Source organism: Ranitomeya variabilis, chromosome 8 (genome assembly GCF_051348905.1).
Source record: "Ranitomeya variabilis isolate aRanVar5 chromosome 8, aRanVar5.hap1, whole genome shotgun sequence".
Lineage (NCBI taxonomy): Eukaryota > Metazoa > Chordata > Amphibia > Anura > Dendrobatidae > Ranitomeya > Ranitomeya variabilis.
This window is the reverse complement of record NC_135239.1, coordinates 12,414,610-12,433,377: the sequence shown is the minus strand read 5'-3', so window position 1 is coordinate 12,433,377 and position 18,768 is coordinate 12,414,610. Positions and strand designations below refer to the sequence as shown.

Here is an 18,768-nt window from a genome sequence, read left to right as displayed (position 1 = left end):
CTGATTTTAATGCAGATTTTCAACATGGAATAAAATTGCAAAGTATAAAATTATTTCACGGCAAGAATAGAGCGGCCTATGGAGAAAAAAAACGTCCAGACAAATATACCAGAACCCACCGGAAACATGACAGACCCCTGTTAGTGTAATGGGATGCAGGCGTACCTCGGCTTCGCGGCCTCCGGATGGGGCTTGAGCGTTACGGTTTTCTCGGTGAGCTCCACTTTCCTCACGCTGCCGAAGAAATCAGTAATAAGAACAGTCTGCGGGTCTCTCTGGAAGAGGTTGGTGCGATGGCCCGGCGTAGAAACACACTGGCTCTTCGGGCAGACTTGGAACTACAAAGAGAAAAACAGCATAAAAAAGACATCAAAAGATGGAAACATCAGCAAACAACAATGACTGGGACCATCACAACGAAAAGACATCACACAGAAAGCTCATAGTTCTAGAACTTTATTAAAAAAAGTTTTTGTCTTTACCAAGCTACAGTTCACCTATGCCACCACCGGGGGGCGCTGTTGTACTGTTTAACAGGAGAATTTAATGGTGGAGACTGGAGCTGCAGGTCAGATCGCAAAAAGATTAATACAAAAATTGGCTGTAAAACACAATGCTGGGGGCTTTTTGTAATGATCCACCCAAGACTTGTAGCATTAAAGGGTTTCTCTGCTGCTTTAAAAAAAAAATAAATTATATATATATATATATATATATATATATATATATATATACACATACATACATACACACACACATTACACACACACACATATACATACATACATACACACACAGTTATATGAAAAAGTTTGGGCACCCCTATTAATCTTAAGCTTAATGTTTTATAAAAATTGTTTTTTTTGCAACAGCTATTTCAGTTTCATATATCTAATAACTGTTGGACGCAGTAATGTTTCTGCCTTGAAATGAGGTTTATTGTACTAACGGAAAATGTGCAATCTGCATTCAAACAACATTTGACAGGTGCATAAGTATGGGCACCCTTATCATTTTCTTGTTTTAAATACTCCTACCTACTTCTTACTGACTTACTAAAGCACTTTTTTTGGTTTTGTCACCTCATTGAGCTTTGAACTTCATAGCTAGGTGTATGCAATCATGAGAAAAGCTACTTAAAGTGGCCACTTGCAAGTTGTTCTCCTGTTTGAATCTCCTCTGAAGAGTGGCATCATGGGCTCCTCAAAACAACTGTCAAATGATCTGAAAAGTCGTAGTTACTCACCGATAACGGTGTTTCTCAGAGCCCATGACAGCACTACCAGAGAGATGGAGTCCGCCCTTCAGGGACAGGAAACCCTACAGGATAAAAGGGCGGTACCTCTCTCCTGCCTCAGTTTTGTTTACAGAGCATCAGAGGTCCTCCAGGTTAGTGACAACAAGAAATACACATTTTTAGCAAAATACTTATGAAGATTACACCGTGTCTAAATCAAAACACACACTTTGTATAAGGTGCTCACCGCACACGTGATAAGGGGGGGAATAAGCAGGTGCTGTCATGGGCTCTGAGAAACACCGTTATCGGTGAGTAACTACGACTTTCTCAGTCGCCCGTGACAGCACTACCAGAGAGAATTGCAGAGATTATTGCTTTAGGGCGGGACCACAGCCTGTAAGACCCTTCTTCCGAAGGTTAAGTCCGACGAAGAGGCTAAGTCTAAGCGATAGTGCCTAAAGAAGGTTGAAGGTGTTGACCAGGTGGCCGCTTTACAGATTTTATCTATTGGTACCTCCGACCTTTCGGCCCAGGAGGTCGCCATAGCCCTTGTAGAGTGTGCCTTGAGTCCTTCAGGAACTGCATTTCCCGTGGACGAGTATGCCAAGGCTATCGCATCAGTGACCCAACGAGCTATAGTGCTTTTTGAGGCTTTGAGTCCTTTCCTAGGCCCCTGAAAACAGATAAAAAGACATCCTTCCTTCCTATACTGACGGGAGGACTCTAGGTAGTGTATTAGACACCTTCTTACGTCTAAGGTGTGGAATTTTTCCTCTTTTTGATTTTTTGGATTTGGGCAGAAGGACGGAAGGATTATTTCCTGGGATCTATGGAAATTGGAAGCCATTTTGGGTAGATAAGCAGGATCTGTCCTCAATACCCACCCTATCATCCATTATCTGTGTGAAGGGAGGGTTTGCAGATAGAGCCTGAAGGTCACTAATCCTACGGGCAGATGTTAGGGCTGTAAGAAGGGCCATTCTACTGAAATGCCAAACGGGAGGGCCTTGTACTGATATTCTCTCACTACTCCCTCCATGACTACCGCCAGTCTGAGGAATTTTTGTGAGTTTTTGTGGATGGGGACGTGATAGTACGCGTCGCTGAGATCCAACACTACCATGAAACAACTTGGAAACAGGTTTTTTATTGTGGATCTTATCGATTCCATTTTGAATGTTTGATTCCTTACATAGCTGTTCAATTTCCGGAGATTTATTATTGTGCGGAAAGAACCGTCCGGCTTTGGAATCAGGAACAGTGGGGAAAAGAATCCTCTCCCTCTTTCCAGTAACGGAACTTCTCGGATCACATCCTTGGATATGAGTTTTGAGATTTCTTGTTCCAAGGCCTGTTGTTGTCGTCCTGAAGGTTTCAATGGAGTGACGACATAGTGTTGGGGAGGAAGGGTGGTAAAGTTTAATTGAAGTCCCATTTTTATTAGATTTAGAATCCAAGAACTGGAGGAGATTTTTTCCCAGGCCGGAAGGTATTGAGACAGTCTCCCTCCCACCCTGGGTGAGGTGTCATTTAGGGGTTTTCTTATTTCTAGGGGAGTTGCCAAAGAGGAAGCCCCTATCTCTATTTCTCCCCTCCTCCCACCTGTTCTGTTCTCTAGGGGGGCGCCTGCGGAAGAATTTTCTGTTCCGAAAGGGCCGCCTGACATATGGAGCAGCCAAGTTAGGGAATCCCTTCTTCTTATCCCCAGCTTTTTGTAAGATGTCATCTAGGGTTTCTCCAAACAGAAATTTCCCCTCACATGGGATTGAGCAAAGTTTTTGTTTTGTTTGTAAATCCCCTGGCCAGTTTTTCAGCCACAGCGTTCTACGCGCTGCATTGGATAGGGCTGCCGATTTTGAAGTTAGCTTAATGGAATCCGCCGAAGAATCAGCCAAGAAGGCTGCCGCTCCTCTAATCATGGGAATTGACTCGATTATTTTTTGCCGGGATACTCCATCCCTTAACTGTTTCTCCAGATTATCTAACCAAACCATCAGAGATCTGGAAGTACATGCGGCCGCTATGGCGGGTCTTAAACATCCCCCTGCTGACTCCCAGGCTCCTTTTAGGAAGGTGTCGGCTCTTTTATCAAGGGGGTCTTTTAGCGTACCCATGTCCTCAAAGGGCAGTGCAAATTTCTTTGACGCCTTAGCGACTGCCACGTCTAGTTTAGGGGCTTTATCCCATGCTATAGAGTCATCTTCCGCAAAAGGATATTTCCTTTTAAGGGAGGGTACAGATGAATTTTTCCTTTCTGGCTTCTCCCACTCCTTTTTAATCAGGGCTTGCACGTTTTCATTAAGTGGAAAAACTCTGCGTTTTTTCTGGCCCAGGCCGCCAAACATAATGTCCTGTACCGTTTTATCAGGACGTGGGTCTAGAACCCCCATTGTAGATCTTACAGTCTTTACGAGGGCATCAACTTCATCTAAGGGGAAGCAATGGCGGCCTCCACTCTCAGAGTCTGAGGAGAAGGAGGAACCTTCCTTGTCTGACACATCCTCATCAGAACTAGAAGGATCAGAATGAGACAGGGGGACAGGTGTTCTCTCCTTAACCCCTTCCCCTTTAAGGGATTTGACCGCTGTTTCTACCTCTGATCTAATTACCGAGCGTAATTCAGAGGCAAAACTAGGGGTTTCTTCACAGAGGACTTGACCTATACAGGAACCGCATAGTTTTTTATCCCAGCTCTGTGCTAGGGGTTCTCCACATAAGGGACAGTCTCTATGTTTGGTTTTTTCCGTTTTTTTTCTCGCCTAAAAAACAAACGGAAAAGGGGGACCCTAATTATTTAGTGAACTTTCACGAAGATCACTCACCCATCTTGCGCAGCTACAAGTACCAGTTCTGGAGGAGGCACGGGATCTTGAATGAGACCCGAAGTAGAAGGTGCCGGCTGGCTGGATATATTGGAGGCTTTACTCTGCGGCGTAGAATGGCTCCTGGAACGGGAACTTCGGGTGCCTGCAGAGGTCCTTCCGCCCGACTTGCGCTGGTGGTGACGCTGTTGTTGCTGCACTGGTGGCTGCAAGGGCTGTGCTGACTGGAGCTGCTCATCGCTGTCCGCCATAATGGGACTGTATGCAGCGACGAGCGCTCTCACAGCTGTCTTTTTAAAATGCGCGCCGAACACTCCTCCTCCAGGCTGCGTCTGCAGGGAAGCGCTGGTCCCCAGTGCGCATGCGCGTTCCCCGGGACCCGGAAGTAGACCGCATCTATATCCGGTGCGGCGGCCATCTTGGTGCTCTCACACACCAGGCCGCCGCTCCGGAGCAGGCCTCTCTGCAGAGGCACGCCGGGTCCCAAAGCCCCTACCCCAATCTGGGGAGGCAGCGGCGCTTCCCTCCGCCCGCTCTGTAGCCCCATCGGACCCAGAAGCGGCGGCGTCGGACACCGAACCAGCGGTGACAGGGGCCTCCCCGCCGTCATACCCCCACTGGTCGGCTCCGGATCACAGGTACCGATCCTGAGGGTTCGCCTGTCAGGGACAGGAAACAAAACTGAGGCAGGAGAGAGGTACCGCCCTTTTATCCTGTAGGGTTTCCTGTCCCTGAAGGGCGGACTCCATCTCTCTGGTAGTGCTGTCATGGGCGACTGAGAAACAAAGATTATTCAACATAGTTGTTCAGGGGAAGGATACAAAAAGCTGTCTCAGAGATTTAACCTGTCAATTTCCACTGTGAGGAACATAGTAAGGAAATGGAAGAACACAGGTACAGTTCTTGTTAAGGCCAGAAGTGGCAGGCCAAGAAAAACATCAGAAAGGCAGAGAAGAAGAATGGTGAGATCAGTCAAGGACAATCCTCAGACCATCTCCAGACAGCTGCAGCATCAACTTGCTGCAGATGGTGTCACTGTGCATCAGTCAACTATACAACGCACTGTGTTTTTTTGCCGCCATGCATAACGCCTTTTTGTATGACCAAACAACTCAATCTTGGTTTCATCAGTCCACAGGACCTTCTTCAAAAAAGAAATTGGCTTCTCCAAATGTGCTTTTGCATACCTCAGCCGACTCTGTTTGTGGCGTGCTTGTAGAAACGGCTTCTTTCGCATCACTCTCCCATACAGCTTCTCCTTGTGCAAAGTGCGTTGTATAGTTGACCGATACACAGTGACACCATCTGCAGCAAGTTGATGCTGCAGCTCTCTGGAGATGGTCTGAGGATTGTCCTTGACTGATCTCACCATTCTTCTTCTCTGCCTTTCTGATGTTTTTCTTGGCCTGCCACTTCTGGCCTTAACAAGAACTGTACCTGTGTTCTTCCATTTCCTTACTATGTTCCTCACAGTGGAAATTGACAGGTTAAATCTCTGAGACAGCTTTTTGTATCCTTCCCCTGAACAACTATGTTGAATAATCTTTGTTTTCAGATCATTTGACAGTTGTTTTGAGGAGCCCATGATGCCACTCTTCAGAGGAGATTCAAACAGGAGAACAACTTGCAAGTGGTCACTTTAAGTAGCTTTTCTCATGATCGCATACACCTGGCTATGAAGTTCAAAGCTCAATGAGGTTACAAAACCAAAAAAAGTGCTTTAGTAAGTCAGTAAAAAGTAGGTAGGAGTATTTAAAACAAGAAAAGGATAAGGGTGCCCATACTTATGCACCTGTCAAATTTAGTTTGAATGCAGATTGCACATTTTCTGTTAGTACAATAAACCTCATTTCAAGGCAGAAACATTACTGTGTCCAACAGTTATTAGATATATGAAACTGAAATAGCTGTTGCAAAAAAAAAACTATTTTTATAAAACATTAGGCTTAAGATTAATGGGGGTGCCCAAGCGTTTTCATATAAATATATATATATATATATATATATATATATATATATATATATATATATATATATATATATATATATATATATATATATATATATATACACACACACACATATATATATATATAGCCATTATTAACCTAAGTGAATGTAGTGGACGCCTTTTAGAAAGAAAAAAAAGTTGCAACTTATGACGAATGTTTCGTTTGTATAGAAGTTTGCAACTTGTCCCACAGTCTCCAACTTCACAGTCAATAATTTAGCGATTGAAATGCATCAAACAAATAAAAAGTATGCAACTTTGCAAGACATCTTGATTAAACCTCCCGTGAGCCTCGATAACCACAAGCTACATCCGACCCCTCCGTACGATCCGACCCCTCCGTACGATCCGCCCGCCGCCCACATTCAGTAGGACAGATGACATTTGGCGGATGGCTGACTACACCATGTGTTTGCAGTCTGCTACTATGAGGACACATACGTCTGCATAGGAGCTGCAGACAGAAAACAGCAGCAGATTTTTTATTTGCGATTATTAACTTCATTCTATATTTTAGATGCATTAGAGCAGAATGATGGCGCTGGTGGAAAGGAAAAGACGACCCTTTATATCCGGACCACCTACCGCCCACCAATGACAAACTAGTGGGCACAATGGGCAGAGTCCCGGGGACACTGGGGCAGCGATACACTCCACAGGCATTTTATGGAGGATTTTAATAAGACCAACCTAGGACGTAAAGTACCAGCCACAACGTTGGTTTGGACATGTAAAATGCTTAGTCAGCTGCACTATTCTCACTGCGCAATGTGTCTCATCGCAGCTCAGTTGTGACCACCTCTCCGGCCAGCTGTCCCCTCATGTTCTCCTGTACAAACAGGTAGTCAGACTCATATGCACCTACAAACTGACGCCACCAATCATATCCCTCCAAGCAGCTCTCAAACTCCTTGCCTCCTGCCGAGCTCTGCCTCTGTATGTACCCAGCAGCTGACAGAGAGAAACCCATCACAAGCAGGAGGCGAAAGCTGCATCACACTCAGTAAACAGACCCAGGACAGCAGCTCTCACCAAATTATCACTTACTGCAATTACACAGGAAGAACAAAAGCAATGTGAGGAGATTCTGCCACACTATCACTATTATTAGTCTGATTGATGTATGTGGAGTCCGGAAGGAATTTTTTTCCCCATGGTGGAGCTTACTCTTTGCCACATGGGTTTTTTTTTGCCTTCCTCTGGATCAACATGTTAGGGCATGTTAGGTTAGGCTATGGGTTGAACTAGATGGACTTAAAGTCTTCCTTCAACCTTAATAACAATCTTTATTTATATAGCGCCAACATATTCGGCAGCGCTTTACAGTTTAACAATTCACACACAACCGTTATAAGTAACAGCGTTCAAAATAATTCAATAATTAAAGCAAAATAAGACGCCCCTGCTAATGAGAGATTACAATCTACAATGGTGGGGGAGACACAAGGTACAGGGGCTTATTTACAATGATGGTCCAGCCATCCCGATGGAGTGGGAGATCGATAAACGCTGCATGGGGTGGTCAGCCGCCAGTATTTGTGGTGCTATTGGGTGCAGTGGAGATTGATGGAGGATTATTCTCAGATAGTGAATGGGCCACACACACAAGGACTTTGATTAGGGAACATGATAGGCCGCTCTGAACAGATGTGTTTTGACGGCACACCTAAAACTGTGTTGTGGATAGTCCTAACTTCTTGGGGTCGAGCATTCCAGAGGATTGGCGCAGCACGGGAGAAGTCTTGGAGTCGGGAGTGGGAGGTACGGATTAGTGCAGAGGTTAGTCAAAAGTCGCTTGCAGAGTGTAACGAGCGGGTAGGCCGATAAACAGAAATGAGGGAGGAGATGTAAGGGGGTGCCGCACTGTGAAGAGCTTTGTGGGTGAGAACAAGTACTTTGAATTGTATCCTGTAATGAATGGGCAGCCAGTGTAATGACTGGCGAAGAGTGGACACGTCCGAGTAACGATTAGCCAGATGGACGACCCTAGCTGCTGCATTAAGGATGGACTGGAGAGGGGAAAGTCACGTGAGGGGGAGGCCAATTAATACAGTAGTCCAGACGGGAGTGGATCAGGGCGACAGTGAGGGTTTTTGTTGTCTCCATGGTGAGAAAAGAGCGGATTCTAGAGATGTTCTTTAGGTGTAAGCGGCACGAGCGGGCAAGAGATTGTATGTGGGAGGTGAAGGAGAGATCGGAGTCAAACATAACACCCACACAGCGCGCCTGCTGCCGGGGTGTTATGATGGTGCCACCCACGGAGAGGGAAATGTCAGATTTAGGGAGGTTAGTAGATGGCGGGATGGAGAGCGGACATGATGTTGGAGACTGCAGACAGTCAGTGGTGTTCTGTAGTACAGCGGGGTAAGGTCAGGGGATGACGTGCATAGTTGTGTCATCAGCATAAAGATGGTACTGAAAGCCAAATCTGCTGATGGTCTGTCCAATTGGGGCCGTGTAGAGGGAGAAGAGAAGGGGGCCAAGGACTGAGCCCTGGGGTACCCCGACAGTGAGAGGAAGAGGAGATGAAGTGGAGCCGGAGAACAGAACACTGAAGGAGCGGTCAGAAAGATAGGAGGAGAACCAGGAGAGAGCAGTGTCCTTAATGCCAAGTGACTGGAGCCTAGAGAGTAGGAGAGGGTGGTCAACAGTGTCGAAAGCTGCAGAAAGATCGAGGAGAATGAGCAGAGAGTGGTCACCGTTACATTTTGATGAGACTCCGCCTCACTATTACACAGGAGCAAGTACAATGTGAGGAGACTCCGCCCCGCTATTATATAGGAGCAAGTGCAATGTGATGAGACTCCGCCCCGCTATTACATAGGAGCAAGTGCAATGTGATGAGACTCCACCCCGCTATTATATAGGAGCAAGTAGAATGTGATGAGATTCCACTCCGCTATTACACAGGAGCAAGTGCAATGTGATGAGATTCCACTCCGCTATTACACAGGAGCAAGTGCAACGTGATGAGATTCCACTCCGCGATTACACAGGAGCAAGTGCAATGTGATGAGATTCCACTCCGCTATTACACAGGAGCAAGTGCAACGTGATGAGATTCCACTCCGCGATTACACAGGAGCAAGTGCAATGTGATGAGATTCCACTCCGCTATTACACAGGAGCAAGTGCAATGTGATGAGATTCCACTCCGCTATTACACAGGAGCAAGTGCAATGTGATGAGATTCCGCCACGCTATTATATAGGAGCAAGTGCAATGTGATGAGATTCCACTCCGCTATTACACAGGAGCAAGTGCAATGTGATGAGATTCCACTCCGCTATTACACAGGAGCAAGTGCAATGTGATGAGATTCCGCCACGCTATTACACAGGAGCAAGTGCAATGTGATGAGATTCCGCCACGCTATTACACAGGAGCAAGTGCACTGTGAGGAGATTCCGCCACGCTATTATATAGGAGCAAGTGCAATTTGATGAGATTCCACTCCACTATTACACAGGAGCAAGTGCAATGTGATGAGATTCCACTCCGCTATTACACAGGAGCAAGTGCAATGTGATGAGATTCCGCCACGCTATTATATAGGAGCAAGTGCAATTTGATGAGATTCCACTCCGCTATTACACAGGAGCAAGTGCAAGGTGATGAGATTCCACTCCGCTATTACACAGGAGCAAGTGCAATGTGATGAGATTTCGCCACGCTATTATATAGGAGCAAGTGCAATGTGATGAGATTCCACTCCGCTATTACACAGGAGCAAGTGCAAGGTGATGAGATTCCACTCCGCTATTACACAGGAGCAAGTGCAATGTGACGAGACTCCGCCCTGCTATTACACAGGAGCAAGTGCAATGTGATGAGACTCCACCCCGCTATTACACAGGAGCAAGTGCAATGTGATGAGATTCCACTCTGCTATTACACAGGAGCAAGTGCAATGTGATGAGGCTAGACAGACATCTGGCAGTCTTTTCTCTGAATGTGACTGAACCCAAATATTCCGGCACGTTTTCGGGTTTATTTATGGCCAGGTGCTTACACAGCGGTCACTTGGGCTCCGCAGGGCTCACAGTTTAGACCGCTGATATATTTTCAGCTTTATCCCCTAACCTTCCTCTAAATCACAGACGACGTGTTCATGGCCGGGCGCCCGGACTAAGTTGTCACTTTATTCTTAATAGTCGTTCCAAAATCCTAGATGAAGTAAAGCTGCAGATTTACGGGCAGAACTGAGCGGCGGTACAGACCTGACGCCCCTCGCAGGGGTAGTAAATACTTAAAGCCATAAATGCCCTTTTGCTCCGGACATGCTCTTTGTTGGTTATTGGGGGCTGTACAGTGGGTGTCCACTGTGGGGGTCCGCTTAGAAGATTAATGGTGGTTTGATCGTTTGATATCTCTTTTTATTTGACAGCGCTCGGCAGGAGGTCTCGCCAGGCGCTGGGGGTCTCTTTTCTTCCCCGCCATGTTCAAAGGCCGACAGCTAAGAGCAGTTTCTCTATGCCATCTCCTGTGTAGCATTGAGGCGTGCCCCCCACTTTTATCTCCTCGGCGCTTCCTGAATCAGGAGGTAAAGTCAAAATCTGTTTAAGAAGAATAAATGAGCAGCGTACAGTCAGCAGCAGGGGCTGGAGACGGGACGGCCCGGTACTGATTCTGGGGGTGTAATGGAGCATCACCCACCATCCTGATGACCAGTTTTGGCATCTCCGTTCACTTCCACCATAGACCTGACTGTCTCACATTGCGCCGTTCCTCAGAATTACGCTTTCGCTAATTTTTTTTTGCCGTTAATTGATCTATGAATCCCGCAACATAACCCACAAATAATAAAGCGCTTCATGTAGAACGAGGTCAGGGAGACAGAAGAGCCGGCGTCTGTTTACACCTCAGCCTGCAATTCTCACATTGGGATTTCATTAGAGATCCGCGAGATAACATAAAACCTGTCTGTGTGGGCTGCGAAATCTGCCCGAGCCAAGCAGGTGCACAGCGGCGGCCTCCACGGATCGGCAGAGGCGGCAGGAACCCGTGTCATCGCACCGCAGACACCGCCGCAGCATCGGTTAACCCCTTCAGCACAGAAATCGGGTGGGCACAAGAGAGCACAAAACATCTCTAGAAAGTTTTTTCTCTGAACCGATGTCATTGTCAAGATTCACAGCAAACTTATTGCCCACGATGGCCAAATAATGGCCCAAGTCTTGTATCCAACTTTGCAAGAAATCCACCCTCAAATGCAAAAAGACTCATAGTAACCCTCCCCGACTGCTCAGATTATATGGGGGATCCCCAATAGGGTCATCATTGTCAAAGTCCAACGATTAAAAGTTTTTTCCTTTCATGGAATAACTTTGATGTGTAATAAAAGTCTGACGGATCCCTTCCTGAAGCCAACGGAGAGAGCCACCAAATGTCCAGCCACGAGTCAGCGGCCGGGGACCCCCTATTTTAACGATAGGTGGGATGATTCCAGCACCTAACCGATATCTATGACATATACCGATCTGTAACACAATGAATAGCAAAAAAGGTGCGGATCTTACCAGGTCGTTCATGTTGTTCTGACTGGCCGGGTGGATTTCCTCCAAAAATTCCAAAACGTAGAAAGTGTATCGGTCCATGAGGTGAACCCCGATGGCCATATCTGGCTGGTGCTAAAGATACACAAAAAATAAATTAATTAAAAATGATAGGAGAAAAATATATATCAGTTGTCACAGTCAACAGGATAGGCGATGACGTACTGATCGGTGGAGGATCGACCGCAGGAATCAGCAAATCGGGGAACTTCAATCCCAGTTACAAAATGTGAGTCAGGACAGACGCCTGAACACCGCCCAGTTCATTCTCTATGGGGCGGTTGGAAAAAGAGTGCAGCGCTGGCTAGCAGACAGGGAATGAACGGAGAAACAATTGACCATGCGCACTGCCGCTCCACCCCGCTGGGGATAACTGTTCCCAGTTCTACCGATTGGTGCAGGTCCCAGCGGTCAGCACCCCACAACCTCTTAGTGACCCTGCACCCCCAGCAACCATCGGTTTTATGTGTGTAAATCTGTGAGCATCGCCAATATAAGAGACAGAGCGATTACAGCGGATTCTCCAAGACTCCAACATATCTACACTACCCAGCGGTGGGGCAGGAACATAGACTGCTCGCAATACAAAGCATAAGTGTAATTCAGGAGTCTCGGAAAGTCGGGAGAGCGGCCCGGAGGCACCTATAGCGCTATATAGAGAGGGGGAGGGGAGCTACTCACAGACAGAGAGTCTTCTCCAACCTGACTGCTGGCGAGGGCGATGATATTAGGAGAGTAAAACCTCTCGTACATGGAGGCTCCCTGACACGTATCGATTATAAACAGCAATTCATTGTACCTGAAAAGAAGAGCAGAGATCAGTATAGGAGAGCGGAAGATACCACGAATACTGCGCCATCCTCCTGTATAGAGGGGCAAGGTCACAGGTCAACACGCTGGCACATTACAGAACTGCATTAAGGTTGTGTCTGGACCCACGACCGCTGACAGACGTACGCTCCTGTGCAGACACGTCCCCGGCCCATCCATCGCTGATCTCTGTTCCCTCATCTCTATATACATCCCTCATCACTATATACAGGAGCTCAGAGGAGAGATATACTCAAGGAGGGACTCTGTATACAGGGGATGAGGAAAGATAAACTTAAAAATGGGGCTGTATACAGGGGCCAACAACAGAGATACACTGTAGGAAGCGCTTGCGTAATAGGGGCAAACAAAAGATATATTGCAGAATGGAGCTTTGCATAGAGGGCCTAAGATTAGTTAAACGGTTTGTTGTCTTCTGCGGAGAAACTGTTGACGTGAAACAGCAAATGCCACTCTACTAATAAAAGAGTATAATCTTCTGCCATATGCATCAATAACAGGACAAGGCGAAAACTAGAACATTTAGAAATAAAAATGTGAATAATAATTAAAAAAAAGAAAACAGATTTTCTGAAACAATCCCTTTAATAAAAAAAAAAAAAAAAAAGGGGGTGGGGGGGTGGGGGGTGGGGGAGACAACATAGTTCCATCCAGAACATGTTAGCGATCCGCTTAATGTTTCTATGACAACCTCGGATTCAATTATCATTCTCACGAGGACGGTGAAGGTACAGAAATAGCATCTGTTCACATTGTGACCATATGTAACAATGGATCGTGCAGCCTCCGTGTATCTGAGCCAGTGTATCTAAACAGGACTTGGACAGTCCATATAGAAATAATGCAAGAAGAGGAGTCTGCCGTTTCTTTACATAAATGTTTATAGGGGTCTTTTGTTTTAAAGGGGTTAACTGGGCTCTCGACAAATTTACTGTACTTGCGGATACTTGTTTGTCATTATTGCTGCAGGTAATAAATCACTTTTTGATGACACAATCTATCGCTGTGCTCCAGACACCGACCTGTCCATGGTAATAACCCCGTCGGTGCACACCAGCTCCGTCACTGCTGCATTTTGTTGGATTTGAATTATTTGTGTGTGAAATGAAAAGTGCAATAACATTTATTGGAAAAGAGATTATGTTTTAATAAAACTATCCTCAGCAGATGCTCCGGGAGGTGAGGAGCGCGAGCTGCGAGGAGGTTATTACGCCTTTACTTATAATGTTGCTGCTTTTTTTTTTTTGTACCTCCTTTTCTGCCACATTTGTTCGAAAGCATCTGCCAGCTCCACGTTGGTGATCTCTTCAGAATCTTGAAATTTCAGGAAACCGTTTCCTCCGTGTCCTGCAAAAGACCAAAAAATCGTGATGTAAGGGGGACAGACAAGGAAAACAGAGGACATGGCACAAGTCATACTGCAGCTAAGGCTATGGGCACACATAGAATGGTCCACTGCGGATTTTTCCGCAGCGGATTTAGTAAATCCGCAGAGCAAAAACACTGCGTTTTTCCTGCGGATTTACCGCGGTTTTTGTGCGGCTTCCACTGCAGTTTTACACCTGCGGTTTTCTATTATAGAACAGGTGTAAAACCGCTGCGGATTCCGCTGAAAGAATTGACATGCTGCGGGAATGTATACCGCTGCGTTTCCGCGCGTTTTTTTCCCGCAGCATGGGCACAGCGTTTTCCGTTTCCCATAGGTTTACATTGTACTGTAAACTCACGGGAAAGTGCTGCGGATCCGCAGCAAAATCCGCATCGTGTGCACATAGCCTAAGAGTCTCTCCAACCAAAGTAAGCGATGGGATTCACCAGCTGATTACTCGCGATTCAGGGGCAGCATAGTAGAACAAGCAACACAAAAAATGGCGCCATTTAATAGACGGAAGCGGCCAACACTGCGGACACTTTGCTAATGAATACACTGGAGTCAGAGACCCCTCTCACCCCCTCCTCGATGTGATCGCTGGGTGCTGTGTATGCAAATACAATGGAGGAAATCACCCTCATGAATACAGCGGACTCCTAAACAAAGTGTCCAGTGTGTTCGCCAACCGCTTTAATTAGCAAAACGACTAAACATTTTTTGAGCCTTTTTAGCCAACAGGAGAGCAAGATCCATCTTATACTATGCTGCATTACCTAGGAGAGGGACCTATAGTAGTAAAGACCTTAGTAAAAACTATATTACCAGTCATGTAGATAAGAATATTACTCCGGTCATCAGAGAGAAGCCGCTTTAGTCGAGGTGTACTGGGTGGCAATCTGCCGGTTAACACTCTCAGAAAATTTTCGACAGTCACCTAAACAAAACAAAAAACAAGATAAGAAATTTCCAGGACGGAGACACATAATATGATTCTATACGCAGTCACCATTAGGGGGAGCTCCCTGTATACAGATACATGATAAGATCCTGTCTGCAGTCACCACTAGGGGGAGCTCTCTGTATACAGATACATGATAAGATCCTGTCTGCAGTCACCACTAGGGGGAGCTCCCGGTATACAGCGATACATGATAAGATTCTGTCTGCAGTCACCACTAGGGGAAGCTCCCTGTATACAGAGATACATGATAAGATCCTGTCTGCAGTCACCACTAGGGGGAGCTCCCTGTATACAGAGATATATGATAAGATCCTGTCTGCAGCCACCACTAGGGGGAGCTCCCTGTATACAGAGATACATGATAAGATCCTGTCTGCAGCCACCACTAGGGGGAGCTCCCTGTATACAGAGATACATGATAAGATTCTGTCTGCAGTCACCACTAGGGGGAGCTCCCTGTATACAGAGATACATGATAAGATCCTGTCTGCAGTCACCACTAGGGGGAGCTCCCTGTATACAGAGATACATGATAAGATCCTGTCTGCAGTCACCACTAGGGGGAGCTCCCTGTATACAGAGATATATGATAAGATCCTGTCTGCAGTCACCACTAGGGGGAGCTCCCTGTATACAGAGATACATGATAAGATCCTGTCTGCAGTCACCACTAGGGGGAGCTCCCTGTATACAGAGATATATGATAAGATTCTGTCTGCAGCCACCACTAGGGGAAGCTCCCTGTATACAGAGATACATGATAAGATCCTGTCTGCAGCCACCACTAGGGGGAGCTCCCTGTATACAGAGATACATGATAAGATTCTGTCTGCAGTCACCACTAGGGGGAGCTCCCTGTATACAGAGATATATGAGAAGATCCTGTCTGCAGTCACCACTAGGGGGAGCTCCCTGTATACAGAGATATATGATAAGATCCTGTCTGCAGTCACCACTAGGGGGAGCTCCCTGTATACAGAGATACATGATAAGATCCTGTCTGCAGTCACCACTAGGGGGAGCTCCCTGTATGCAGAGATACATGACAAGATCCTGTCTGCAGCCACCACTAGGGGGAGCTCCCTGTATACAGAGATACATGATAAGATCCTGTCTGCAGCCACCACTAGGGGGAGCTCCCTGTATACAGAGATACATGATAAGATTCTGTCTGCAGTCACCACTAGGGGGAGCTCCCTGTATACAGAGACACATGATAAGATCCTGTCTGCAGCCACCACTAGGGGGAGCTCCCTGTATACAGAGATATATGATAAGATCCTGTCTGCAGCCACCACTAGGGGGAGCTCCCTGTATACAGAGATACATGATAAGATCCTGTCTGTAGCCACCACTAGTGGGAGCTCCCTGTATACAGAGAAACATGATAAGATCCTGTCTGTAGCCACCACTAGGGGGAGCTCTCTGTATATAGAGATACATGATAAGATCCTGTCTGCAGCCACCACTAGGGGGAGCTCCCTGTATATAGATATACATGAGAAGATTCTGTCTGCAGCCACCACTAGGAGGAGCTCCCTGTATACAGAGATACATGATAAGATTCTGTCTGCAGCCACCACTAGGGGGAGCTCCCTGTATACAGAGATATATGATAATATCCTGTCTGCAGTCACCACTAGGGGGAGCTCCCTGTATACAGAGATACATGATAGGATCCTGTCTGCAGTCACCACTAGGGGGAGCTCCCTGTATACAGAGATACATGATAAGATCCTGTCTGCAGCCACCACTAGGGGGAGCTCCCTGTATACAGAGATACATGATACGATTCTGTCTGCAGTCACCACTAGGGGGAGCTCCCTGTATACAGAGATCCATGATAAGATCCTGTCTGCAGTCACCACTAGGGGGAGCTCCCTGTATACAGAGATACATGATAAGATCCTGTCTGCAGTCACCACTAGGGGGAGCTCCCTGTATACAGAGATACATGATAAGATCCTGTCAGCAGCCACCACTAGGGGGAGCTCCCTGTATACAGAGATACATGATAAGATCCTGTCTGCAGTCACCACTAGGGGGAGCTCCCTGTATACAGAGATACATGATAAGATTCTGTCTGCAGCCACCACTAGGGGGAGCTCCCTGTATACAGAGATACATGATAAGATCCTGTCAGCAGCCACCACTAGGGGGAGCTCCCTGTATACAGAGATACATGATAAGATCCTGTCTGCAGCCACCACTAGGGGGAGCTCCCTGTATACAGAGATATATGATAAGATTCTGTGTGCAGCCACCACTAGGGGGAGCTCCCTGTATACAGAGATACATGATAAGATCCTGTCTGCAGCCACCACTAGGGGGAGCTCCCTGTATACAGAGATACATGATAAGATCCTGTCTGCAGCCATCACTAGGGGGAGCTCCCTGTATACAGAGATACATGATAAGATCCTGTCTGCAGCCACCACTAGGGGGAGCTCCCTGTATACAGAGATACATGATAAGATTCTGTCTGCAGCCACCACTAGGGGGAGCTTCCTGTATACAGAGATACATGATAAGATCCTGTCTGCAGCCACCACACATCCTAGCGATACAAAATAATTTTGAAAGTTAGGCATACCAGGCATTTAAAAAAATCGAAGCCTCAGACTTAAAGGGGTTTTCCAATTTCGGAAAACTGTTCTCCCACAGCTGCTGTTTGTTTTAAAAATACAAGCTGAGCTTTACTCACCCTCCTCAGGTCCAGTGTGGGGTCTCGGCCCCCGGGGTCTGCTATTGTCCGCAGTGCTAACGTCACACTGACAGCGCTGCAGCCAATAACTGAGCTCAGCGGAGTTGATGGATTGAGCTGCTCAGAACCGTGGATCTCACTCATTGGCTGCAATGTTGTCACTGCAGATAGTAAAGGGCACCGGCAGCAGTGGCAGCGACTCAGCGCTGGATCGGGAGAGCGAGAAACAGAAATTGAGAGATTAAAAAATAATGACAGCTGGGAGAGAGGGGATTTGGAAAACCAGTAAACCCCTTTAATAAGTAACTTTACTTGATTATTACATTTGAGAATCATTGCACTGCACTTGTCACAGTTGGTCCGATTCCATTCTTTGAGGATGACTTCCCTATAAATACATGGATTTTTTAATATCGGTTTTGAAATTGAGCGCCATTAGAAATTTTGCATTTTTTGTTTTCAATAGTCTCTGTTGACCCGTTTATTAATGGCAAAAAAAAAAAAAAAGTGTTGACGGAGGATCCATCAGTGAGCTCTGTGCTGACTACATCAAAGTTCAGCTCAGCTCTGATGTGGTCTGTGGTGATAAATCAGCAGAAGGATTTCACTAAAACGGAAGGAAAAAAAAAACAACCTTTTCATCAGTTTACTGACAGATTCTCAGTTAGCTCATTCTGCATCCAACAATGGAAAGAGAAACAAAAAGCCTGCAACAACTAAACGCGGCAAAATTGTTAATGAAACCCAATAGCAAAAAAATATTTTAGCCCAAAATACGTGCATTTAAGTAAAAAGAAAAACCCGTCAAGGCGTCCATAGCATTTTAATTGCTATTTAGATAGAGGTTAATAGAAAAACATAACACGAGAAGCTAATCTCTCTGTCCGGCACCTGGACTAATGGGTGTGACTCCAGGGAAGGACCGAACAGCGGGGTCTGCGGCTGCAGAACCGGTGACCCCGAGGACCACATCATGCACCACTTCTATGGAGGGCTCTAGGCCAGGACACTCATGGCGGCCCACGACGGCCCTCCGGCACAGTGTAGAAGAATGTGTGAGTCACGGACGTCTCATATCGAAGCTTCGCGCTGAATCGCTGCACACACAATTACACACAGATGAGAAAGGCGTTAGATGAAGAAATCAGCGAGTCAGGGACGGGGTGGGCGTCCTCACTGTCACTTTTGGTATTTTCAGAAGAAAGCAAACAATGTGGGAGGGAAGAGGTTTATTTTTCCATTGCATTAATAGTGCTGAAGTTTTCACCTCTC

General features: G+C 46.4%; 1 protein-coding gene across 1 annotated transcript in view; it reads right to left on the bottom strand.

The window, feature by feature from the left end:
- PIGK (phosphatidylinositol glycan anchor biosynthesis class K) overlaps nucleotides 1-18,768 on the bottom strand; it is a 100,899-nt gene that overhangs the window by 65,979 nt on the left and 16,152 nt on the right. The window contains exons 5-9 of the mRNA XM_077277558.1: nucleotides 14,654-14,765; nucleotides 13,710-13,806; nucleotides 12,310-12,427; nucleotides 11,593-11,703; nucleotides 166-338 (exon numbers count right to left, since the gene is read on the bottom strand). Coding sequence (XP_077133673.1) covers nucleotides 166-338; nucleotides 11,593-11,703; nucleotides 12,310-12,427; nucleotides 13,710-13,806; nucleotides 14,654-14,765 — 611 coding nt within the window. The remainder of the gene's footprint in view (nucleotides 1-165; nucleotides 339-11,592; nucleotides 11,704-12,309; nucleotides 12,428-13,709; nucleotides 13,807-14,653; nucleotides 14,766-18,768) is intronic.